The 27,176-nt window shown below is 40.6% G+C and overlaps 1 protein-coding gene across 3 annotated transcripts in view; it reads left to right on the top strand.

The window, feature by feature from the left end:
• Positions 1-2,856: 2,856 nt before the first annotated feature.
• LAMA3 (laminin subunit alpha 3) overlaps positions 2,857-27,176 on the top strand; it is a 107,796-nt gene continuing 83,476 nt past the window's right edge. For all 3 annotated transcript variants that reach the window (XR_015287154.1, XM_086890261.1, XM_086890254.1), the window contains exons 1-7: positions 2,857-3,263; positions 9,306-9,458; positions 20,248-20,365; positions 20,967-21,085; positions 22,705-22,875; positions 23,899-23,996; positions 25,449-25,564. Coding sequence is in view for 2 of the 3 variants with exons in the window: in XM_086890261.1 (XP_086746387.1) it covers positions 3,003-3,263; positions 9,306-9,458; positions 20,248-20,365; positions 20,967-21,085; positions 22,705-22,875; positions 23,899-23,996; positions 25,449-25,564 (1,036 nt within the window). In the remaining variant the exon portion in view is untranslated. The remainder of the gene's footprint in view (positions 3,264-9,305; positions 9,459-20,247; positions 20,366-20,966; positions 21,086-22,704; positions 22,876-23,898; positions 23,997-25,448; positions 25,565-27,176) is intronic.

The following is a 27,176-nucleotide window of genomic DNA, read 5'->3' as shown; positions in this document are numbered from 1 at the left end:
TTCATATTAGCATAAATGCCCAATAATGTAATGTAATCTACTTATGTTATAACAATACAGACACAGTAACATTTTCAATTGCCAACATTTATTCAATAAAGTGCTCAACATCAGTCAACTGACAAAGTTAACTCCATGCAGACAGGAAGAAATAAGGAAAGCAAACCTTATAAAGGCTGAAGGAAAAAGGAGAAAAGGCTTTACTGGGAGGAAAAAAGGGCAGATAGATGGAGAAGAGTGTTTTCTGCAGTAGGGCACTGTGTCATAAATGCTGATTGCAGAGAACTTCCAGCTAATAAATTCTTACCTGTATTTCTGGAACCTGTAATTACGAAAAAAAATGACATGTGGGGAAGATGAAGTATTATTCCATGAATTATTGATAGTGACCTTTTTAGAGGCTGAAGTTCTACATTAGATAAGGTGAGCCAAAACTCAATGAAGTCACAGAAAAATTTCAGTTTTCCACCTGCTAGTGACAAGCCATGCTGTTATCACCTCCATATACACACCCACACTACTGCTCTGTTTGTTTCCTGACAAAATTATTATCTCTGGCTTTGCATAGCTCCAGGGTCTCTGCATAAAATTTTTGGTCTCTTTTTATAGGAATCAAGTTATTGAATACCTGTTCTGGGAACACCCCAATAAACATTTTTTCCAGCCACTTTGAGTCAAAGGCAAAAATTGTCATTGCATTTTTCAGAATCCCTGCCCACATATTTTGAGAGATCTATAGAGATTTTTCAAGAAAATCTAAAAGATGGTGATTTGATCTCTATTTCTAGAAAACACACTGAATTAAAAAAAAAGCCAAACAAAGAAAACCAAAACCTTGTTTGGCATAAGAAATTTACAAAAAGACAAAAAAAAAATCACCTAGAAGGCCAACAAAATGTTTTTAAATCTAGGTATATATTAAGGAAAATGCACATAATTTTATGAGGGAAAGAACAGGAAAATTTCTCCATCTCTTTTTCTGATATGCTAATTTTTTTAATGTTTACAAAGTTTCATCCCTGTTTTTAACTTTTAGGAAACTAGATCCAAGAACATGTCATTATTTTACTAAACTATTTGGTTCTTGCTCATCTAAGTTGTGTTTTCTCATGTGATGCTTGCCAATAAATCAATACTCTCTGTTTGAGAATGGACATGTCTTGTGAGCCACCCACCAAACAGCTCACAAGAATCTCTTCCAAGTGAGATTGCAAAGGGTCTCCTGAAGCTAGTTTCCCTACCTGAAACACCCAAAAAAGTGGGCAAGCCTTTCTAAGAGCTTGCTTGCTCTGGACTTCCATCAGATACTTCCAGATCTCCGTTTGTAAAAACTGATATACTCCAGGATGTACTTGAAATTTAACCATTTTTCAGTAAACAGTATGAAATGACTGCCCTATCTGATAGCATGGCATTTCGGTTAATGGAACATTTGTTTGTATTCAAACCTCTCATATTTCTCATGAAGTGCCATCTGTTTGATTAAGTGAAATGATGTACAAATGCGATAAGATGTCACAGTTGGAAAAGGGATATATTTTTAAGGTGCTCTAAAAGCCAAAAGCATTTATGAAATCTGATATATGTGAATTGACAGCATGCTACATTTATGAAAGTCAACTTTTATTATGGAGGACACAAAAACTGTTTCCTACAGGTATGTCTCTATGGCGTGCTAAAGCCATAGATAAACAAACAAATGTGGTGAGATTTTCTTGTAGGCAAAATCAACAGCTTGCGGCTGGTGCTTCCCGAAACAGTACACCAGGGATCTCTCTCGCCACTGCTGAGTGGCATGTAGCAAAGCTTTCATAAAGTTATGAAATGCCTTGCAATTCACATGAATCACTCTTAAACTATTGTAAGCATTTGTATCTACCCAAATATTTTGTCTGAATCCTTCAAATTTTGTTAAGAGGAATGAACACCGGGTCTGTGGGCACGTGTAGGACTGGAAATGTGAATAGGTATGAAACTTAGGATAGCGATGCCATTAATCAGCGAAAATCCTGATACAGATTACATGGTTCTTAGGCCTCCTTCTCCCTCCCCAACCTTCCCCCTCAGCCCCCCAGCTCCTGTGTTATCCAAAGTCTGTGCCAAATACCTTCAAAAACACAGGAGACTCATTGTCTGTCCTGGATGAGCAGGAACACCCATTTCACAAGGAGCTGCGAGCACTGGCTGTGCATTGCAGGAAGGTTGTCCAGGCTGCACCGTTTCCAGCAGCCTCAGAGCACTGAAAGTGGCAAGAGGAGCTGTGATTTCTGCAGCACAGTCACACAGGGTCGTCCTAAGGACCTGAAGAGAGCATCAGGGGTATAGCTGTGTGGGGATGTCCCTGCTCGTGGAGAAGGCTTGGACACCTTAACTCTACTCCCTGCATGTGACATGACAGGTCAGGGGTTATCTGGGAATCATAGAATGGTTAGGGTTGGAAGGAACCTTAATGATAATCTAGTTTTTAACCCCCCCTGCCCTGGGCAGGATCAGCTCCCAAAAGACCAGGTCGCTCAGAGCCCCATCCAGCCTGGCCTTGAACACTATCAGGAATGGAGCATCCACAACTCCATTGTGTTGTGGGCAGATTTTGAGGGTGGTATGCTCCGAGACTTCTTTATGGTCTGTCAAAAATACTGAGGCGCGCACTCAGCGGGGAAGAGTAGGCTCAGAGAGCTCCAGCGGAGCTGTGGGGCGGCACCGCTGGGCACGCCGGCGGAGCTGGGCGCCGGGGCACACACCTGGAACAACGCCGCCAGCCCCGAGACCCTTCCCCCGTCCCGTCCCGCCCCGTCCAGCGCACCCGCACGCCCCGGGGGACGGGGCTGCGCCTCGTCCCGCCCCAGCCCGCACCGCGCGGCGCAGGCAGGGCGTGAGGAGAGAGGTGCCGGCAGCCCCCAGCCTGCCGCTTCTCCTTCTCAGTCGCCCTTCCTCCTCCTCCTCCTCCTGCCCAGCGCCGCGGCAGTGCCGCCCCGGGGAGCGAGGGCAGAGCCCGGCGCAGGATGGCCGCGCCGCCGGGCTCGGCGGGGCTCTGGGCGCTGCTGCTGCCGCCGCTCCTCGCCCTCAGCGCGGCGCAGCCGGGCCCCGCCGCCTCCCGCGGGACGGGGCTCAGCCTCCACCCGCCCTACTTCAACCTGGCGGCGGCCGCCCGCATCTGGGCCACGGCCACCTGCGGGGAGGCGGCGGGCGGCGGCGGGCGGCCGCAGCTCTTCTGCAAGCTGGTGGGGGGCCCGGCCGCAGCCCCGCTGGGACGCGCCATCCAGGTAACCGCGGGGCCGGGGCCCTCAGCACCTCCCCATCCCGCGCCGCATCCCCGGGCTGGCTGGGTGGGTGGGTGTCTGTCTTTTTAGGGGGTCTGACGTGACCCTGCTGTGCTCGGTCTCGTTTCCTCCCCGCTGGGAGTGTGCCATGGGAATAGCAGGGGAGCGTGGAGCGGCGGGAGCCCAGGCGGGGAAGTGCCGGGCAGGATGGACGGAAGCGGCTCCTCTGCCCGCGCACCTGCCCTCGGCTGTCCCCACACCTGCCCTCGGCTGTCCCCGCACCTGCCCTCGGCTGTCCTCGCACCTGCCCTCCGGTGTCCCCGCACCTGCCCTCGGCTGTCCCCAGACCTGCCCTCGGCTGTCCCCGCACCTGCCCTCCGCTGTCCCCACACCTGCCCTCGGCTGTCCCCGCACCTGCCCTCGGCTGTCCCCGCACCTGCCCTCGGCTGTCCCCAGACCTGCCCTCGGCTGTCCCCACACCTGCCCTCGGCTGTCCCCGCACCTGCCCTCGGCTGTCCCCGCACCTCCTGGGGCCACACACCCACACACCGCCTCGCCGCGGCACGGGGCTGCGGCTGCTGCCGGGCGTGTGTCAGCTGCTCGGGCACCTGCAAGTGCCTCAGGGAGGTGTTTTGTGGCCTCAGAGCGTGTCCCGTAGTCTGCGGAGAGCAGCGAGACACTGCTGGGGGTAAGCCAGCGAGCCTGGGGGAATGGATGTGACGGGACTTCACTGGCGGTGCTGGCTGGACAGCGGGAACCTTTCTGCAGGCGGCGGGAAAAGAGTGCTGGCTTTAGTCAAGTATTTTGTGGCATTTTAGAAGCAGTAAATGTGAGGCTTATCGTTTGTGCCTTGCATTGCCTGTGGGAGGAAGCCGGAGACTCCTTGGGACTCTTACAGGGAGTGTAAGCACAGAAAGGATCATGCTGTTCTTTCCTAGCATAGCATGAGATTACTGCGCAGGTTTTGTGCCAGTCACAAGAAAGATAACAATAAACTGCAAAACTTCTGAAAAAGGATTAGTGGAAATATATCTTTCCTTTGGAAGAAACATGTATTTACACATTCGTTAGAGGATAAGGAAGGAGTAAAAAATGCACCAAACCGTTGTACTGTGATAGATGCTTGGTATCTGATCAGAGCTTTGTTAAAAGAAGGGGACTTTCCTGAAGCCTCGGGCCTTCCAAAATTATTTTAATTGTATTCTCTCTTGGTGGGAGGAGAACCAGGAAGAAATTGCAATTTGAAAGGGATTGTGAAAGCTTAAAGGTCCTCCATCTGACTTTAGGCAATACAGAAAACATACAAGTAAATTTTCAGCATCTTGGAAGAAGAACTAGTGTTTCAAAGTCTTACGAGATGTTTGCATGTTTATAGTGAGAATACCCCTTAAGATACGGTTTCAGAAGGGGTTGCAGTGGATTACAGAGTTGTTCTTCTAATTTTTTAAATGAGAATAGGCTCAAGAGAGGGGGAGAGGACTAAGAAGGTGAAGCATGTGTATTCCTTGCCATGTGCCAGAAGGGAGCGTGCACCGTCATGCAACCTGCTCTCACAGTTCATTGGGCAGCCACAGCCAGCTGTGTGCTTTGCTCTGGACTTCCCTCTGCCATAACTACCTGCCTCACAATGAATCTTATCTCTCTCTCTCTCTCTTTATATTACCTTTTATCTCTGTAGTGTTTTCGGTCATAAAAAAAGCTCAAAGTACTTTGGAGATGCTTACAGGCTGAGTAGTATACAGTTCTAGTAAAAGGGAAACTGGGAGACAGGTATTATGCCTAAACTGAGTTTACAAAAAAAGGTTGTGATGAGCGGGAAACTGCTTGGTTTGCTCTTTCTAACACACCTTGGAGGTTTAGGCACCCATCCTTCCATACCAAGTGCAATACCCATGTTTAAAGTTGCCTGAAACAGCTGTGTCGCCAGGTAAATTGTAAACCCAGCAATCTCTCAGCAGCTGGCTACAGCCCACTGCTGCAGTGAAATCTCAAACTGACATTCCTTGAAATATCAGAAATCACAGGGTAATAAAAATCAGCCAAAGCAAACATCAGATAAACTTGTCAAGCAAGCGGAACGAAGCCTGCATGTTGCCACTGATGGTTTTTGTAGTTGTTCCCTTTATATACTAACACTCAACTGGAAATGAGGGTTTGCCATGTAAAGCAAGACAGACACTAGAAAGGGGGGAATTCTTCTTAAATGTTTGACTTGCAGGTCCTAGGTTAGAGGGCTGCTATGGTTCCTGCCCGATTAAAGTTCCCAGAAGGACTACTGATAGCTCAGCCCTGGCACGAGGAAGCGTGTTGTGCCTCTCAGAGCGCTTGTGTAAGCACAGATACCACAGCGTCTCTTTCCAGTTTTAACAAAGCCCCATTGAGGTACATAACATGAATGCTTCTGTGGTTTACCAGTAGTTGTTGTGGTTCAAGAAAGGCTGGAAAGTCTTTCAAAAGGCCAGGGAAATCCAGACCAGGAAAATGCACAATGTGTATGTTCTCAGGCCACTTCACCTCTCAAGTTCAAATGTAAATAAGAGAATTTCTTCTTTCATGGAAAATTGGAAAGAATTGCATTAAACTTTTACAGAACATGGGCTTCCATAGAAGAATATAAAATCAGCAGAAGTATTCAAGTGTTGTTTCGTAAAAGTGTGAGGAAAGGTCATGTGGCTTTTACAAAGTGATAGGTGTAATGGCCGCTGTATTGTGCTGGTTCAAGTTCAAGTGATACCACACACTTGAGTCACACACACTTTTGGACTCTCTACAATGCTGGATTGTAGGAGTTGCAATAGGGAAATTGGAAAGGAGGTGCAGAATGTGATCCTCATTCTGGCAAAGGGAGCAGACAGCTCTGTTGCCAGTGCTATCTGAAAATAAGGCAAAGAGGACGAGCAGCCCCGACATCATTTCTATTGCTCTGCCATTGGTTGTTCTTGTTCAGCTTGTCATTTAGTGATACGTCTTTTAATGAAGCCTGTAATAGCCTGCAAATCCAGAAAGAGCATTTAGATGTTGTTTTAAGGCTGTCAGTGGGGTGGCCAGTCCCTTTGTGGGCAGCTCGGCCAAGGCTCTTAAGGCAGTGCTTGACATATGCTGTGGAAAGAGGTGGGTTTCCCTTATGTAGCACACTGGCATGTGGGACAATGACTTAATAAGAGCAGTGTTGAGTGAAGAAATGCACAACAGCATAAAATATTTCAGCAGCTGATAGATAAGTGGCATGCCTGGTTTTGCCTGCCAGTCTGTCCACAATGGTGTGCAGGCGTGAGTTAAAGTCTAACTGCATACCTGTCCTGCCCTACCAGTGGGCACAGAGCTGCTAGGTATGAAATAGTGAACAGATCCCTCATTGTTGTCACTTTCTATAACTTAGAGGCGAGACATTTTCATCCCTGTGTGTCCCTGGTCTGCACTAGCTTATTTCAGCAAACTCTTTCATGCGGTTCCAGGTCTCTCCTTTGCTCTGGAGAAGCAGGGGAAAGGAGGGTAACAAGGTCACCAGCAAATGCACACCTGCCTGTCTGATGAACTGCAGCCAAAATCAAACCAAGTTTCAAGGCTGAATCTACTGGAATGGAGACGTGTCCTGTAGCAGCCAGGCTGAGCACGATGTGCCTGAGGTGCTGCCAGTGGGAAGGAAGGAAGGCTGCTCTGTCCAATAATTTTTTTTCTTTCATTTTTGTTTTGCTGCCTAGTTGGCAGGGCTGCTGGAATGTAGTTTAAATAACTGAAACTCCAGCTGTTGCAATGAAATTCTTTGAATTATGTGCCCAAAAAGAGAAAGATGGTATCTTGAGTTCAGATCAAGTGCTCTGGTATAGTGAAATCACATAAGCGCATGTAAATTAAACTCTTGTGTTTAATACTCCCCATTGTTTTCTTCTCATTCAACCTTTCTTTGAGGTTGTTTCCAGATCAGAGCTGAAACTGCTGTAACAGCAACTGTTTCCTGTGTACTTCCAGCCTGATCATTGTGAATGTAATTTAGTTCTGAGGACTGTGTTTCAAGCCCATTATAAAGCTATTTAGGAAAGCTTGCCCTGTTGTAACATATATGTCAGAACTCAGGTATGCATTTGTCAGGGAAGATGCTCTGATGTGGTAGTAACTGCAGTTGCCAGTGCAGATTGATTTCTCAGGGTATGGATTTTTGCAGATAGTGACATGATGTTCTTTGTCCTCACTGCAGAAACTGGCAGCATTGCCTGTAGCTAGCATGGGCTGATGTGTATCTGCTGCAGCAAACCAACTGAATCAGAGTCCTGGCATATTGTAGTTTGTATTAAAGTCAGCCAAACCATCTTCTCTAACAGAGCTGGAGGAGAATCGTGTTATAACATGACCCCAGCTGTAGTTAACCAACTTGTGTATGTGAGTATTTAGTCTCTTTGAACTGTCAAGAGTTAACCCCCAGCCAGATTGGCATTGGCTGTGCTGAATCAGAACAGTTAATGATAGCCATGTCTTCTGGAAACCACATCATATTCTGGGCTTTCTGGAAGAGGAGGATTAGGGTGGAACTATTGCTAGATGCAGATGCTGAAACTATTGCTCTTGATGCAGAGATATTCAATTCAGTGAACACCTTGGTTTCATAGTTGAAAGGCACAGGATGGTATATTCGTATCACATGAGATTGATGAGGAGTTTTCCAATCCTGTTGGAAAAGTAACTCTCGTAGATGTTAAATAAATTCTGCTAAACATCTTAAACTCACCAAGTTTACAAGACTACACCCAGCAAGAGTATGAGAGCTCTTCTATTACTACTCTGTAAGAAGCAGACAGGTATGATTGCTCCAGTTACTTTACACTGGTTAGTCTGACAGCAGCAACAAACAAAACAATGGCACTTATACAGGAGTCTGTTAAATCTTAAAAGGTAGGAATGTGCTTCATGCACATTCATGCACAGCGTGGATTGTGGAAACCACAAAAGATTTGTCACATGCAGTTGATAAGGTAACATATGTGCCATTCCCTTTATTTTAAACAGGAGTCCAACACAGTGTCAGCAACTCACAGACTGATGGATTAAGGAACTGTCCTGCTGAAGTAGCCATGGCAGGTGTACTGCCATTCAATGAAAATGTTATTTTTCTATAAAGATCTGTAGCTGGCACAATTTAGCATTTTTACTTATCATCACCACCTAGAGATTGGAATATGAAGTGAATGAGACACTAAAAAGACCCCTTAATAACTAATTTCAGCAGTTCAGCACTAATCTTAGTAGACTGTAAAATGTGTTTTCTTGGAAATAAAAATAGCTTGTGGGGCAAGCCAAGATATGAAATCAAAAGACAATTTTCTTCAAGTTTATTCATCTTTATTGTACAAAGAGCTTAAGAGACTCTCAAAGGGCATCTCTGGATTGTGGCTTTAGTTGTGGAGTGGAAATTGGGCAGTAACTTCTTGAAATGAAGATACAATGGCATTCTTTAAAGGGAAGCTTAAAGGGAACAGTCTGTTGCCTTTTCCATGAGTACATGTTGTTTAGAAAACTCTGATTCAGGATGTATTATAATGGCATGAAAAAAAATGAAAACAGTGTTATAAAATTTGAATACCAAACCTATAGCCAAGTAACAGAGCTTTTTTGTAATGATTCTATTTATACCAGGCTATGTGCATGTTGTATGTGGATATTTCATGGTGTTTTAGAAGAATTGAGGATAATTTGTTTGTTGTTCCTAATCCAGTTCTAAGAATCTTTATTTCACTGATTTTTTGCAGATTTCCTACAGACACCACTGTAGAAGTAATATAGCTAATTTCACCCAAGTGTCAATAAGTTAATATTTACCGTCATTCCCTTATTGAGATTTCTGAAGTTTTAGTTTTTAATATAAAAGTTAATGTGTTTCAGTGTGTAATTTAATTAACAGGGGAATAATTTATGCATTAAAAATTGCGGTATATAAAGGAACAAAATTTACCCATATTTTTAGTCAACACTCTAATCTTCATTAACAACCACATGTGTCGTCAATGCATAAGATGTTGTCTGAGACCATGTTTTTGATTGATTGTGTTTCAGGGCCAGTTCTGTGATTACTGCAATGCTGCTGATCCCAGCAAAGCTCACCCAATAACCAATGCCATTGATGGCACTGAGCGCTGGTGGCAAAGTCCCCCTCTTTCTGTGAGCTTGAAGTACAATGAAGTCAATGTCACCCTAGATCTGGGGCAGGTAAGTGCCTGAGCTATGGGGTGAGGTGTGATCATTTCTTGCATTTGTGCATATCCTTTGCAGTTGGCAGAGACCTTTGAGCTGATGGTTTTTACTTCTTGGCATCACAGCTTTTTTGTATGATTTGTGTTCTGTATTTTTTTACCAAATTGACTGCATAGTATTTAAAGTGATTATTTTCCTTTAGGAATTTCAGTGATGGGGTTTATTGCCACTGGGATCACACAGATGTAGTGATAGTGTACTTTCTTGCACAAACACTGTAACTCATTAATTTGAAGTGACAGTGGGGGGACCGCTTAGTTGAAACTCAAGCTGTGCCTTCTGTTTGATATTCCTCTTTTCCATGAGCTCAGAGAGAGAGAGAGGCTTCATGATCTCTGTGCAGGCACACATTTTGAGAATAATGTTTGGAGTCTGCTTTTGCCTCAGGGATCCTTCTGGCTTCTCTGTCATCCAGCAAGGTCTTCAAGATAGAAAAATACTGATAAGGTGGTCTAAAAGGGAAGGGACAGAAAAACCAGTGTAATATGAATTAGTAATGATACAGTAGGAACACCCATATTTCCACTGCAAGTGATAGGCAAGTAGCTGAGAGTAAAGCCTCTCTATCTGTTTTTTAAGTCACAGGGATGGATTCTCAGCTGCCATAATTGGGTGCTGATCCAGTGAAGTTAGTTACACTGTGCAAGTTCACACCACATGAAAACACATGTTTGTAAATATAAGTTTGGGCCTGCAAAATATATGTATAGACTTGAATATATGTTTTGGACAGCAGTAACTGTTTATTGACTGATTATATAGGACAGGCTTTTTTGAGTAGACCTTCAATTTAGTTGACAGCAAGGTGGGGGATAACTAAGAAAGTGACTTAGCTGCCATTTTTGCTGGGGATTCAGTTGCAACTTATTTTACAATTTGTCTTACATGGTATTCTAGTACTCTTTTTCCTTCCATGGCTGGAATGGTTCTCATTCTGAGGATATCTTTATTCAGTATTTCTGTATCCAGTAGAGCTGCAGTGCAGAAAGGCTATACTAAACTTCTTTTCCTGCTGTGCACTTTTTACCTTCTTTGGAGGACCTACTGACAGACACCTTACTTTTTATGTGCTGAGTAAACTTCTGAGAAACCTCCTTCCTTGAGAGGAGGGATATGAACTCAGTGCCCTCTCTTCATGGGACTCTTTGGACACCAGCAGCTGTGTGCTAAGACTTCTGTAGTTGTTAAAGGATCCCTTAGAGCGAGGTTGCATGTTTCTCATTACTCTGGTACTACTTGAAATTCTGATTCTGATTCCCCTTTCTTGGAAATTAAGGCAATCCAAGACAAAGCTGAAAAATTTCCCCATGTTCTGTGATCAGGAATGAATCATTTTAGCTGGTGGATGGATGAAGGTTTGGTAAGATTCATATGATTTTTTTTCCCCCCACTTCACAGACATTGTCTCATATCTGTTTTCATCCAGTTAAACCTTAACCTCAGGATTTGTTTGAACCTGAGATTCACTTTTGACATTTTGCTTAGTATGTTCACTCCCAAATTCATGCAGTAGCATACAGTACTAATAAACATTAAGTACTGTGACAAAGTCTACTCAAGTGAACAGGTAAGCACTGAGACCCCAGTTCACCATACCTTATTACATGGCCCTAAATAATAAGAGCTTGGTGTGTCTTAATGATGCAGACTTTCTTAGTAATTGACAGAGACAATTTTTCAGAGTGCAGTTCTCCCTCAGCTGAGCTGAGATGAAGACTTTGGGTTTTAAGGAAAGATAAATCTTCTTTAAGTTAGATGTGTATCTAAATATGTATCTAAATACAGAACCACATACTGTAACATTGAAAAGATTGAACAGAGATGTAGTTTTCCTCACTATTGTTTCTCTTCTCTTCTCTTCTCTTCTCTTCTCTTCTCTTCTCTTCTCTTCTCTTCTCTTCTCTTCTCTTCTCTTCTCTTCTCTTCTCTTCTCTTCTCTTCTCTTCTCTTCTCTTCTCTTCTCTTCTCTTCTCTTCTCTTCTCTTCTCTTCTCTTCTCTTCTCTTCTCTTCTCTTCTCTTCTCTTCTCTTCTCTTCTCTTCTCTTCTCTTCTCTTCTCTTCTCTTCTCTTCGTTGTTTTGTTTCTTTTTAATACAAGGCACTTTCTTCTGCAAACAAAAAATGGAAACGTTGTTGGGTGTGCAGAATATGATGAAGAGTAAGGTACAAATGCGTGCAGGGAAGCAATGACTGAGTGTAAGCTGGTCATCAAGTATCCACAATTAGAGGAAGCAGGACATAGTGCAAAGTCAAAAGCTTTTAATTTTCGGCATTCCTGCCATTATATCTTTATGATTGAGAGCAGAGTCCCAGTGGAGCCTCTTTCCATGGTCTCACAACAACATTTAATTGAATAGTTGCACCACAATGGAAGTTTTAGTGCTCACTACGGTGGAGTTGGAACAGAACACCCACCTGGTACTGCTTCTGTTTCACAAGGGCTTGGGTGATTTTGAAGTCAAAATGCCTCCAGGCTGTTAAATCTGTCTGCAAGAAGAATGCTCATTTTGCTGTACTTTGTAATATGAGAAAATGCAAAAACCTTAAAGCAAAACCCCTGCTTTACTTCCCTTTCTGACTTTCTATACTATAGTTAAATTTCTAATCAATCACAGTCCTTCCGATTAACAATTATAGTGTTGATCCCTGAGGCAGTCTCTCCATTCTGTTAACATACCTGCTTACACTGTGGCTATTCCTGACTTGTTTGAAATGCTTGGATCAAATGAAATCTCAGTTATTCCTCTAATTGGTTATGTTTTTCCCAATGTAGTTTTCAACATATTTTAAACTTCTGAATGCAGAATGTTTGACTGAATTTCATTGCCCTTGCCCTGACTCTTTGGATTGACTAATTTCAGCAGGTGTGTCCTTGTCTTTGGCTAGCTTAGTGCTCAGCAGATATTACTGTAACACTCCCTCAGGTATGTTTCTGAACTCTCTCTTCAGAAGAAATGAAAGCTCTAGATAGCATGATAGTTTATGATGGAAAAAAAAATGTCCAACTACATAAAATAGTTCAAAGAAGTATAGCCCATATATTTTATTGTTGCTTTTAGTTATGAATAATATTTTTTATTTTTGCTGTGCTTTTTGGCAATAATATAGTGCTGAAAGATTCAGACAGTGAAGTCTTATGCACTAATATGTTTTTATGTAGCAATATTGATAGTCACTGTTGTAAATTAAAGGTACACAGTGGAATGCAATGTCAAAATTAGTACTTTTATTAGGGAGGGAGAGCAGCTCAACCATAAATTTAAGCTGTGTTGTGGCCTGTGACTTCATGCTTTTATGTTTTCTACCAGTTAAAACATATAAACATTTTGTAAATAGCCTCACAGTTTGGCAAGTCTTCTGAGTTGCTTTTATATGATAGAGGTCTAATTTTTATACTTGGTAGCAATCCTTTGATTTACAAATAATATTTGTTGTTCGGAATATCATTCAACTTTGGATAGCTGTTGAGAACTAAAACCAGTTGTTCTTAACTTAAAAAAGATTGACATGGTAACTTAAAATGTTTCTGAAGTTACAGTTAATTTAAGTGTCATTCTGTAAAATTTAAAGTGTCTTGTGCTCACTTCTTCTGTAGGGAGAAACTCTCAAGGTGGTGGGAGATCTATCACAAACTGCATTGAACTGTTCTCCCAAAAATAGTCATTGCACTCATTGTGCTTGGCTTTTGAAGACTTTGTGTTATTGCTGACCCCGAAATCAGATCCAGCTCTAGCACAAAGTTGTGTAATTTCTATAGTAACACTGGAAGTCCTGCAGGCTAGGGCATGAGAGCCACTGCACGAGGCTTCTGCAGTGCTCCAGAGCTGTTCCTGCAGTGAGACAAAGCCCTTCCTCTGGAACCCCTTCACAGCTGAATCCACAGCAGCACCAAGCCCTGCTCTGCTCTTTTGGTTCACACCAGGGGAGGAAAGTGGCTTTTAAGTCTGGGAAAGGTGCAATATTGTCCCTACAGTACACAAAAATGGGGATGCTAACAGCATGGAAGTGTTCTTTTGTATTAGAGAGCTCTGGTTCTGATTATTTCAGTTTGCTCAGGAAGCTGATTTGGGATCTTGCTGCAGAACAGTATGATTTGAAGGTAGCTGTGATTTTTGACTCATACCACAGGAAGCTGTATTTAGTTTCAAATTGTAGAGTAACACAACTTCATCTGATGAAGTAACAGCTGTCTGATAGAATCTTGTAAAAGTTGGATCATATAATACATATTTCATTTATTCCTAGGTCACAATGCAAGCAACTCATTCAGAGTTGAGCTACCAGCCTTAATAAGGGAAATACATTAAAATACATTCTTTCTTGCTCATGTCTTCCTTTAAGTTGTAGTCAATGTGCTGTGTTTTTCAAAGCTTTAATTAAAGCCCTTTTCAATGGCTCAGCATTTTTTTCTTGTGCTTGCATTAGTAGTTGCACATAATTGGTTTAAAAATGCATTTTTGATACTAATTTGATATTTTTCTGAAAATATACGGGAGAAAACCTCACAAGTCTTGTTCTTTGTTTTTCTGACTCCAACTTCCTCTGGCTCTTCCTCAGCATCCCTTTAGGATGGTCTTGGTTCCCACTTATTGATCTCACTTCCCTCCCTTCATGTCTGTACTTCTGCTTCACCCATCTTACTTTCCTCATTCCTACATGTTTAATTTTGTGATACTTTGTTCTAAATACCTCTGTTTCAACCCAGTGTAATAAAAGCAGAACCTCTGCTGGTTGCCTCTAATCCTTTGCACTTCCCTGGTTTTCCTCCCAGTGCTGACAGTCCTACTGTGCTCCTTCTGCTTTGGACTGCAGCCCTCATAAGGAGACATTTATCTTCTGGACAACTGAGGGCTGAATCCTTTCCCATATCAATAGCTTCAGTGTTCTGTGAAGAAATAGGCCATATGTAAGAAATAATTACAAGCATTGAGTTGGTCTTTGTCCAAATCCTAATGGAAAAGTGGCTGCATGAGAAATTTCAGGAAAATAACCGAGACTCATTGATGTAGCTGCCTGCAGCCTTGGCAAAAAGACCAAAGACTGTGTGAATGTGGAGAATGGACTATCCCTTCCTCTCTGGATGCAGTTCTTCTTTCTAGAGTACCGTCCATGCTATGTGGGGAGAGCTTCTCCCTTCTGCTTCTGCCATCAACAGGGACAGAAAAAAGATCTCCAGATGTGTCTAGGAGGCCTATTCACAGGCACTGACTTACCTAACTAAAGACATTTTTCAGCTTCAGTGGCTGCTTAAGGGAAAGCATGATGTGAGTACAGCATGGCCAGAGATAACTGAACAACACTGAAAATCCTGTGCTTATTCCAGGCTTCTGCACCGCAGACTGGGAAGCTGGAGCACAAGGAATGACTTCAGCATGCTGTGTAGGGGGAGCCTCTTCAGCCACTGTCACTGTTTATGCAGTCATTGCTGTGTACTCAATTAAGCTAGGTGGAACACACTCAGGAGGTCTGATGCCTCTCAGGTACTACCCACACATGATTTTCTCTGCATCTCTGCTACAGCTATTTTTCCACATACCCAGGAGAGTAGCTGGCAACTCCAGAAATGCTGGCTCAGCTTTCTCTAGTTGGCATTTTTTTTGTATTACAATGCATTGTAATATAATAATAAATATTATCTCTCTCTCTATATATATATAAATAAATTATACCTAGAATATTATATATATATTATATATAATATAAAACATGGTATATATTATATAATCTAATATATATTATGATATATATGTGTGTATATGTATATATATATATATATATATATACATATACATATACATATACACATACACACATATATACACATTGTTGGGGATTGACAAATATTGACTGTCAGGAGTTCTTTATACAGTACCTGGATCTGCCAGGGTGCCTCAAGTCCTGCTGAGATGTTTGAATAAAAGGACTGTTTCCTTCTTTGCAGCATCAAGAAATCAAAGCCTTTAATTTTAGCCAGAATATATGGGATTTTTATTTCACTTATTTTATTTCATCTGTTCATGCTTTTGTGGCTTGGTCTCTGAGAGGAAACAATGCTCAATACCTTAAGACATCATTACACCAAGAAACCAATGGACATGCACATGCCAACCCCATGCAGTGGCACTAAGGTGTGTTCAGGAGCAGCTTAGCACAGTTCACACTCCTTGAATCCCTCTCCTGCATCAGTCTCCCTTTGAGAAGTTTAATTTGTGTTCTGAATCATATCAGATTTCTGTCTCTTCTGAGAAATCTGCAACACCAACCACATTATTCAAGGTAATGAAAGAAACCTACAATAACAACCATACTATGTTGAGGGAAGTTTTGGTGCATCTTTTGAATGATCTACAGAATACCTCACATAGATGGTCTACCTGGATTTAGTTGTGTTCTTGCTACTACCACAGTCCAGGACTTTTTAATCTTCATGAGCCAAAAAGGAAGAACAGTCTTTTCCTGCAGAAGCAGCATACACAACATCATGATTGTTTGGAACATAGTGTGTTTTTTCTTTTGTGCTAGTTTATGTCCAGCACTCATCTAACAAGTCATTTCAGTGTTTTAGTATTCTGGTTTGAGTTTATGGTGTCAGGAATGGAGGAAAATGTGCTATACCTTTATATATGCATATCTAATTTCTATCCATTTTTTAATGCTTTCTATGATTCAAAAAAATCTTGGCAATTTCCATATGTAAAGAGTTGTTTAAACTTTTAAGAAGAAAATAAGGAAAACATTTTAAACTAATATTATTGGGTGTTTTAGCATTCTCATTAGAATGCAATGGGTAATGGGAAGTTTTCTTTGTATTGTTTTAGAGTAAGTAGTGTGCATGCTGTTAGAGATCATGAATATTATATCACTAACAATAATGGTACAGTGTAGTTCTCAATCAATTTAAATGACTTCTTTTAAGATCATCCTAAGTTCACCTGAAATAGCTTTTATAGAAATCTCTATATTTGTAATGTAATATTGTTAGTGCATAACACTGAATTTTGATTTTCATTTTCAGATGAGGAGGGCATTTTGTTCATTCTATTTATTGGGTGATTTTAAAAAAAAATTTCTGGGTTTTCATGAATCTTTAAGGCCATTGGCTGCTAGAACATTTAAATCTGAACAAACCTGAGTGAACAGGAAAAAGGTCACATCAATGTGGAATTGATTAAATTCCAGCTGTTGATAATCAGTCAGGTTTGACCTATGGTATTGGATTACAGCAGGATAAGATGTTTGACTCTTACAAGAATGCATTTCCAGAGTGCATTGTTTCCATTACTGGAAAATAAATGTTGTTTCCACCTTTAAATTCAGTTCTTTATTCATATAAGAAAATGGTCAGAATTTTGATTAAGTTATATTTCTGTGATTCTTTTGTAAAAAGTTGTTTTACTATTATATAATTATACCAAAATGCTTGCTTACAGTTTTAACATTCCTTTTGAGAGATGGTTAGTTTTTTATGAAACAAATCTGGCTTAAAAGCAACCAAATAAACATTTTTTTCAAAAATTAAGGCACTTTCTTTTTTTTTCTCATAACTAAATGACTGAAGGAAAACATGGCTTTGAGTTTAGTCTGCCTTTTTGCCAGGGTAGGTCTTGGGTCAGGATCAAGATTTAAAGTAGTGAAATTCCATCTTAGAATATGTGATTAAAATTGGCTTTAATGGTTGCTTTTCTAGGTCTTATGTCAGCAAGGTTACTCTTTTATCTTCAGGTGGGATTTATTTGCTAAGGCAAGGATTTTTTTTCTTCTGTTGTTGTCTCATCAGATCTGGAGAGAGGCCATTCATGAACTTGGTCAGTATTTAAGCTTAGTGGAAGTTCAGATGTTCAAGTGCCATTCTACATCCTTGATCCAGGCCAAAACCAAATCATAGGCACTCATGCAAAGTCAGAATTAAGACAGATGATAGACTTGGTGACTATGTTTCGGTGACATGTTGTCATTAACTAACGCTGATTTAATTTTTATCAGACCTGTCCCTTTTTCCATTCTGAATGTGCCTGTACAAACCTCAGCAGCATTTCAAACTGAGAGATGTAAGAGGGACATCATACAAATCAAAACCTTTCATGTACAACAGTACTGTGAAGTTTCCATACTTTTTTTTTTTTCCTTTCCATATTCTATTTCCATGGAAATGTGTGAGGAGCGGTGCTGGGTGGCAATCCTTTAAGCATTGGCAGACTTGCAGAGTTCCTGGTATAATACACTCTTTTAAGAGTAGGTGTGAGGTCATTGTTCACTCCACAATGTGACTACAAGCAGTGGAGCCCTGGAAAAGGCAAGACATTGTCTATATGCTTCCTTTATTTCCTCTTGAGCATTCTAAACCACTTGTCTTGATTAAATTTGTATCATTCAACACATGGAGTGTTATCAGCACTTGCTAGCATGCATGTCAAGATAGGACTTCCAAAGATTTTAAGACACAGGAGAAGAAAGACAATGTATTAATGTTGCCTGCCAGTGCAAACCTGGTTTGAACAGGTAGATGCCCCTTGAGAAATTCAGATGACCAAAAGTGAGAACATGAGAACTTTTTTTTCTTTTTAGGAGTTTCAGAGCCATTATGCTTTCCCAGGAGAATACTAACCTTTGCACTGGGTGGCCATACCAGATGACATGTAATGTCTGTATGGCAAATATCTCTACTATGAAACTTGACAGTGAAGTAGCAGGAGTTACTCAAAGAGCATCAGAGGCTCAGTAGGAGCAAATCTTGCCGCTGTCCCCAAAGTATTCACCTATTTCTGACAATGGCTAAAATCAGACTTTCCATCAGCAATTTGAGGGCATTACTCCACCTGTGCAGTCATAGAGCATAGATTTGGGTTTTGCCATGGCTCTGTCAACGAGCTGCCACTTCCTGTGCTCAGTTTGTTGTCTAATAAGTCATTTTTCCTATGGAGATAATGTCTGTTTGCTGAGGTACCTAATTTAGTATCTCTGGAGGTAAAGCTGGTGCTTGTCAGGCTGTGTTAAATAGCAGGGTAAATTTCAACACTAACAGAAAAGTTGGGTTATTTTCCTCCTGGTTCTTTCTTCACTGACCTAAGTCAGCAACATTTAGCAAAGTGAAAGTTTCTGAAAGAGGTTGCAAACTAATATACCTGTGGCAGTCATGCCTTGGTGTGTGTGTAGAACAGGGCTTACCCTGGAGAGAAGTTGTACATTCTACATTAAATGAATGCACAACAAAAAAGTTTAATTTTTTTTTCTTCTGAGATGTGATATCATGAGAACATGCTCCATGAAGTTCCTGAGTTCCTCCCATTTTTCCATGAGAAGGTTTTACTTTCTACTCTGAATACATTATACAGATACTCAGAAGCTGATGTCTGAAATAAATGTGTGAGGCTACATGTAGCCGTGGGATTGTCATATGCAGAGCTGGTTAAGGACAAGTATTGCGAGGTATCTGTGTCACTGCATTATTCACCATATGCATCTGCCTCTTGGTGTTCCCAGTTGGTGTGACAGCTATTGAACTGTTCCCAGCTGACAGCTGAATGGGCCAGGTGTGCCAAAAGATGCTGTTCTCAGTTCGTGGTTGAGAGCTTGTATGCACTTGTGGTTTGGAGTCTAATAAGCTTTGCAAAGTATTAGCTTCAGGGTTATGGCATTTGTGAGGTATGAGCAAAGATAAACTGCTTGGCTGTATTTGATGTGGGGGCTCTGGCAGCAGTTACTTGATAAACTGCTGACTGCACTCTCCCCCTTTAAAGTAAGACTCTCCTGCCAGCAGATGATTCTCAGTTGAGGTTGTTGAGGGGGAAATTCCAGTGTAGCTTTACTTGAATATTGAGTGTACCACAGTGTTGGTTCACTTTTATTGACAACTCCATCCGTGTCGTGGTTTAATTTTTAAATGGCCTTTAGAATCAATCTGTGTTCAGCTTTTTGTGTAAAGCTAATTTTTATTGTTATTTTGGGTTTTATGACTGTGGACTAGCCCAAGAGACTTGCAGTAAGACTTCTTGTCTTGTAAGAAGCATTTATTCTCTAGTGTTTGGGAGCCCTCTGTGTGATACACTATGAGCACCTGAAGAAGCCCAATGAACCTCTTGGCCTTGGGAACCTTGAACTGAAGGAGCTCTTTGGTCTGTTTCAGACACTGAATGAACTACCAGTTACAAAAATCTCTCCTGTGCTATTTGATACCCACAAACTCTGAGGTCTTGCTTCCATTACTTGGAAAGTCTGTCAAGTGTCAAATTCATCTCAAGATAATCTTAACATGAGGGTGTGGGTGGCTGGGATTATCAACCAAGGGAGTCCCAGTGTAAAGGGTATTTGCATTTTCTCATATATGATTTTGGTATTCCTTAGCGACAAGCATAATTACGTGATTGGAATGCATCAGAAATGTACCCGGGTGCTGCAAAAGCAGCTAAGTTGAGCAATATCACTTTTCCAGGCTGAGTACTGTACCCTTAACACACCCAAGCAATCAGTCAGCTGCACAGCAGAGCTGTTCTGAAGTGTAGGAGATGGTATTTAACATGGTCCTCTTGCAGATGTCTTAATGTTCTCAAACACATTGCCAGGTGAAGTAGCCAGCTGAGAATCTGGCCTTTATTTTAACGGGAATGAAACTGCAGAGAATAACTTTCTCCCTGTACACTAAAGAAACAGTATTTATTTGCAGTATTTATTTGCAAATTTTATTACTGCTGTGCTATATAGAGTTAAAAAAAATCTCCTGACAAAATCTATGTATATTCTGTTACCAGCTCTTCCATGTTGCCTATATCCTTATCAAGTTTGCAAATTCTCCTCGTCCAGATCTCTGGGTCTTGGAAAGATCGGTGGACTTTGGAAAAACTTACACTCCATGGCAATATTTTGCTTGTAAGTATCAATCCTTGTGCCACTGGTCTTTTGGGGACAGGTTTCTTTCATTGTTTCCTCAGTAGCAGCAAAACAAAACATGGGGCTTGCTGAAGATTTCACCTGCAAGAGAAGACAGTGAATGTTAAATGCATTTATCTTTTCTTATTTAGCCACAATAAATTAGTGGCAGGGGTGTATGAGTATGGTATTTTGAAAGTGTATTTTTCACTTTCTTAGAAATTACTGATTTGTTTTGTTTCTCTTGTTTTTTTGGTATGTCAGAATTTTGGTGTCCTTCATCCCTTAGGACCCTGGAGTGTCTTGCAAAAATCAAAGTGAAATATAAATGCAAAATCTTGGAGCATCTATATAGCTTTCTTTTCTGGTGATGATACGAGAAATACTGTGTCATGTCTTGTCAGGCACCACTGAATTGCTTATGAAGAGAGGTTATTGTTTTGAGGAATGTCTGTTACTCTGTGCTGAGTGACACGATCACTGTTATTACTCTGTTATGGGGAGAATTTACTTGAAAGCAGAGGGGATACTTCTCTGTTAAGTTAAATTAGAACAATAGGGCCTATTTTATATAAAATTAATTTTGTTCTTGCTTGACTAGACTCAAAAGCAGATTGCTTGGAGCGCTTTGGAAAGGAAGCAAATATTCCTGTGAGGAGGGACAGCGATGTCCTGTGCACTACTGAGTACTCTCGCATTCTGCCTCTAGAAAATGGAGAGGTAGGTGCTTTCAGGAAAGCCATGAGTGATGCTGGAAACAAGCATGATTGGTTTCAGGAGTTTGTTGGAAGTAATTTTTTTAGCTATGACTGCTTGAATCTCCATTAGTAAGTCCATAATCTAAACCTCAGTGAGATTTTGGGAGTGTGAGCTGACTCCTTGTAATTTTCACCATTCTCTATGGGGTAGGGGCTGCTCAGGGAAACCTGTGTTGATATTTATCATCATTTATGTACCACACTATGGCCATGTGCATTTGAAGGTGTTGACTACATTTTCTGAATACTTCCAATGTGCATGGCAAAACCCAGTGCACCAGAGTTGCTCGTGTGAGTAAAGGCTGTAGAAACTGATATTTACCATTCAAGAATAAGGAGCTGTTAAAAAAAACCACAACATATACATACATACACACATATATATGTGTAAACACACACACACATATATATACACATACATATATATATATATATAAGAAAGCTACATGTTTATAATATATTAAAGTATTTGGAAAACATTGGTTTGATTTTAGCCATTGTTCTTTGCTGGGCAGAACTGTGGCTTGTATTACTTGAAGGAATGTTAAACTCCTGGATGTGCTGATGGCTCCTCCTGGCATTCTGCTTTTATGCCTGATGTTGTTAGAATCCAGATCTGAACTCCTCAAGGGTTATCCAGAGTTTTGAGCAGATGGATGTAGGGTTTCATATTAAAATAGAACTTATTTGTTAAAGTATCTGTAAAATTTTCCTAATCAGATATTGTAAAGAATAATTCCCACAGAAGAACCCTGCTGGTGCCATTCCCTGTTACATGCTCTGTGACTTTTCCTGTGGGAATTGTGCTTCAGTTGAAGCAATCATGATACCCTTGTTACATGTTTCAGAGTATAGAAGCTACTTGAAAATAGAAATCTGTTATCTGGATGGTTATAAATAAATTAATGTTTTTTTACTGAGCTCTGTACATACAAACTAGGTTGTTTGTTCAGTAGAGATGTATGATTGCTGAGCTGCTGGCAGCTATTTCTTTAAAAAATAAAAAAAGTATTGGATCCCTTGTTTTGGAAGTCAGACAAACCTACTTTCATGTGAGGGGATTTTCTAAAGCAACACTGTGTACTTTCTTCCAGAAGACCATTAATATGCTTGCAGGCACTGGACCTGCTAACAATAATATTTTCCAGTAATGTTTATGCCTTGACCCAAAAATAAATGTGCTTTGGGAAAGAGCCAAAATCTGATGCTTTTAATCAGGCTAAACTTCCATTGACACTGTCAACTGTTCAAACAACTACTTGCAACTATTCCTATTGTTTTTTCCCTATTAAAATGTACTTTTTGCATGCTATGCCTACTGTTTTCAAAACAGATAGAGGCACTATTCTTTTGCTTTTTTTTTTTTGCTTTTTTCTGATATGTTGTATGGATAATGAGAATACAGGAGGCTCCAAGAGTAACAACACTGTTTTTCCCAATATCCTGACTTCAGTATGAAATGCCCAGTTGTTACTAGAAACAATAGTAAGTTTTTATATTCTTTTATTAGTTCTGCTCTATGCTGCTATTGGCACCTATAGTTGATATATTTTAACAAGAGTGTGCTTGCTTCCTTGTTAGATTGTAGTATCTTTGGTAAATGGCCGCCCAGGAGCAAAAAACTTCACTTATTCCCCTGGTCTTCAAGAATTCACAAAAGCAACAAACATCCGCCTGCGCTTTCTCAGAACTAATACTCTTCTTGGACACTTGATATCCAAAGCTCAGCGAGACCCCACTGTGACTCGTAGAGTAAGTACTGTTGTCACTGAGATGTAAATACTCAGCAATCGTACCCAGCATGTTAGGGACCAAACAATGGCCTGCATGTTTTAAGTTGCAGCATCCTGACAATGAAATTTGCCTTGACCAACCTTGAAATCCTCATATTTTTCTTCAGGTTTGTCTGAGACGAGAAGGTACCTGGGCCAGCATGGATTTATGGAGGGGCAGTGATGATTAATGATTTTCTAAAAGACCCTTTTCATTCCCTGCTTTTTAATATGGAAGGAAGCTGAGTGCATCATATGAATTATAAAGAGCCAAAGCAAAATTATTCTTAACTATCTTATGCAGAACTGAGGAACTAAATCTTTTCAGCCCTATTTGTCACTACTTTGTGATACTTATTCACAAAAGGTTTTCAGAAAATAGTACCTGAGTTTCTGAAGGAGCAGAAATCAAAGGCCGTACTAGGTGTTTTCAGTGCATTTTGGGCTATCCAAGAGTTTGAAGGCCAAAGTTCCACTCCCATTCAGTGGGTAAATAGAAGGAAACACAGAGAACACCACACAGAAATTCATATACTTACAGAGATTTCAGGCTTCATATTGTATTGCTATTTTTAACCTTTTCATTTAAAATGAAGATTCGGTAACAATTGGAGGAAGCCCTGGGGTGAGGCACCACACAAATGTGTGTGAGGGTTTCTGCACTGAAAAACATAAAGCTATTCCAAGTTATTTGACAGCACTCCTATCAAGTGCCCTTACAGCCTTAAGTAAATTGTAAGATGTTTACAGGCAGAGGTAAATGCAGTATGCAGTTTACTTGGCAAGCAGCACAGCTGTAGTGTAAGGAACTTCTGGTGTTATCCAGGCCAAGGGCTGTAGGATAGATGAATGAAATCTCGAGTGTTTTATTTAATTCCTAAAGGAGAGTGCACATTTTTAAGGTAGAGGCCTTCCAAGTCTAGCAAACCTGATGTTTAATAATATATCTGACACAGTGCAAGCAAGGAAAGACCTATGCATACTTCTTGTGCTTGTTCCACAGTATTACTACAGTATAAAGGACATCAGTATTGGTGGTCGATGTGTTTGCCATGGCCATGCTGAAGTATGTAATCCAAAGAGCGCTGAAAACCAATACCAGTAAGTAAAGGGAGCCTGACATTTATCTGAGAAAAAGAACATATGATTGCTTTCAAATGATCTTTTTTTTATTATAGGATTATGTAGTTGTACAGGGAATTTTTTCTTTATGTTGAAAAGAAATAGAACCTGCTAATGGTTGGCAAGAAAACATGTCAAGAGCGATTGTATGTGAAATATAATAATAGAAAGTCTTTACTTCAGTTTTTCATTTTAATTGAAATACAAGTTTGGCAGATTTAATAATTTCTTAGAAACACATAGTTCTTTTTGGAAAGAGCTGATGTCACCTTCATACATCAGGAATTAGAAGTCCAACTCAGGAACAAAATCATGAACTTCATGAAGATACTGAGCACTATAACTGAGCTCATGCAAGATCCAATGGCTTTAGATCGTTACTGTAAAAACATAAAGACAAACTGAATGGACTTTTTCCTTTCCCTGTCAAGTTTGTGACCTCCATGCTGATTTCACAGGGAGTTAAATGAGACTTCTTGGCTCACCTGTTACAGGGAAGTGGCTACAGGTGATCAGCCTGTCTCAAACATATTTTAAAAACCTGCTTTAAACCACCTGTTGCTCTTATCCATGATGACATTAAAACAAACTTTTATCAAGACAAAGAAATATTTTAAGTTGTGTTTTAACAAAGAATAAGTGGGGGAGATGGGTGCCTCCTTTCTTGATATCTGTGTTAGGGAAAAGGAAGTAAAGAAGGAGAGAAATCTATGAAAATAAGATGGTTGTACTCGAAAGTTTTATTGCTTCTGTGTTATTAGACTACACATGTAATAGAAGAATGTTGTGAAAGTAAGAATAAGAAATATATAATAGCCTACTGAATAGCCTATTTTCTTATAACAAGAATAAAGTAGGCTATTCAGCTAAATAAATCAAAAGCATGCCTACATTTTGTTGGTGAATAGTGTGCACTGTCTTAAAAATAACATGATCAAGTTATGATCTTGGTTTATTAAAAACACTGATAAAATTATTTTAAACAAAGCATAATGGAGGAGTTATGAAGGCATGCATTTAAAGGTGATAAATACTTTGATTACTGTGGGTCAACAAATTTCAGCCTTGGAACAAAGCTAAAACAAGATATATCCTAAACTACTGTATATCAACTTGATTTAATAATATAAAATGGTTTCAGGATCTAGTCTGTTGCATCAAATTATAAAGGTTTTCTCTAAGTAATGTGTTCTAAGAAACTCATAATCACATGATTAAAGTAATCTATCTTGAAGAATTTTAGGAAATTTCCAAAATGTTCTAGTATTACTGGTGAACTTCTTTACATGTTGGGTTTATGTCCTATCCTTTTCATACTGTGTGTGAGTCTTGAACTGTGGTAAAACAAAGAAAAATCCAATTATATTTTATTAAAAAACTTAAGGAAAAGATTTTAAGCCCAGCTTCTTTAAGAGGCTTTCATTTCTGTAGGTTTCAGTGTGAATGTCAGCATAACACTTGTGGGGAAACCTGTGACCACTGCTGCCCTGGATATAATCAGAAGCAGTGGCAACCTGCAACAGCTGGGAGCACAAACATATGTGAACGTGAGTAGCCAAAAAGATGGTGGGTTAAAAGAGGTACTGACAAGAGAGTGGGAATTAGCTGTAGCACACATGTTCTTGAATGCTGCATGCTTTAACACCTGTTTTTTCTGTATAGAGAAAATTCTTTCCATACAGCAATGAAGAATAAATAATACAGTGAACTTTATGTTTTTCTTTCTTAGTAAACAGTGAAAAGACTAATTTTTGTGAGAATATGACAAGGGAAAAGGGTAAGACTTTCTGTAGAACACTGAATCAACATTTCTCCCCAGTCATAGCTGTCTGCTGACAGACTGTGGATCTCCAAGCAGAGACCACAGGCTTCTTGTACAAGTTCAAAATGTTCCTTTCCATTGCTCGTCCTCTTGGTGTTCAGATCGCAGAGACGCTGCTTGAGGCTGACACTGCTCACAGGTGCTTGAGCTGCCCTCCCTTCTCAGGCTGAGAGATGCCCCTCACTGACTGCATGACAGTAGCACAGAGGTGTTCCTGGTGGGGAGTCCTGGTGATTCCACACTTGTACCTCTTCCCTTCCTCATATTTGGGTGTTTGGAGTTTGTTGGCCCTGCAGACTGAGTAATAATCAAGCTGGAGAAACCCATTCATTTGCCTTTCTCCCACTTTCCTTGTGTTTCATTCTTAAAGAATGCAACAGCATGGACCCATTTTGGTGATGGGTTTGTACTGTCACACACAGGTGTTTTGTATTTCCCTGGGTAGAAACCAGTGGGGTGGTACAGAGCATTGCAGTCTCTGTGCACAACCATTTCCTTTGTGTCTGGCCCAATCTATTTTTCTTGTCTGCATTTCCTGAGAGTAATATAGCCAGTGGGTACAAACTCTTAACAGGAGAACCTTATTTGAAAGCCAAAGAGATGTACCTATATAATTACTCTGAGGAATAAAGAGATGACTTGTTTAATTAAAACTGCAGTACTAAGACTTGGGAGGGGGGAAGGAAGTTGTATGTGATTAAAATGTTTGATAGGAGGTAGGCATGTTGGGACACAGTTTTTGAACAATATTTGAAACCTCATTGAAGTCCCCCTCTTTAAAAGGAAAACATTTTTTTGCCAGAAAAGAGACAGACAAAGAGCATAAATAATGTCATGTTTTTTGAAGAATGAGTGTATAGAAGATCATCTACAAGATTCTGAGCCAAAACCACTTCATTTCTACCTACCTCTGAAAAAATACCCTTTTTAGTATGGATTGCTCCTAGCAGTTTGATGTGATTTGTTGAGAGCATTTGCCAGGTGCAGGCCTCTTTAGCTGGCAGCCAGTATTGAAGGAATTAAAACAACCTTATTCAACTTTCCAGAAGCCTGAGGTTCCTTGAGAAAAACTAATTGAAAGAGGATGGTGGAAGCTTGTAGGGATCAGCCCAGCATTTTGCTGTGAGCTTCTCAGTATGTATGGATCAGCAAATGTCCCAAAGTGGTGAAAAGGTGCTTGATGAGGTAGAAGGGGTTTCTATTCCTCTATGAGTGAAAGTGTTCTTACTGTAATCAGAGCATATAATTTCCCATAGCTGTTAGAAGACATAGCTGAGCTGTAGCTCATGGATGGTTTGGCCCTAGAGGCAAGGGAGGTTTTATTTATATTGTAATTA

Source organism: Cyanistes caeruleus, chromosome 1 (assembly GCF_971803275.1).
Source record: "Cyanistes caeruleus chromosome 1, bCyaCae1.hap1.1, whole genome shotgun sequence".
NCBI lineage: Eukaryota > Metazoa > Chordata > Aves > Passeriformes > Paridae > Cyanistes > Cyanistes caeruleus.
This window is presented reverse-complemented; position numbering and strand designations above follow the sequence as displayed.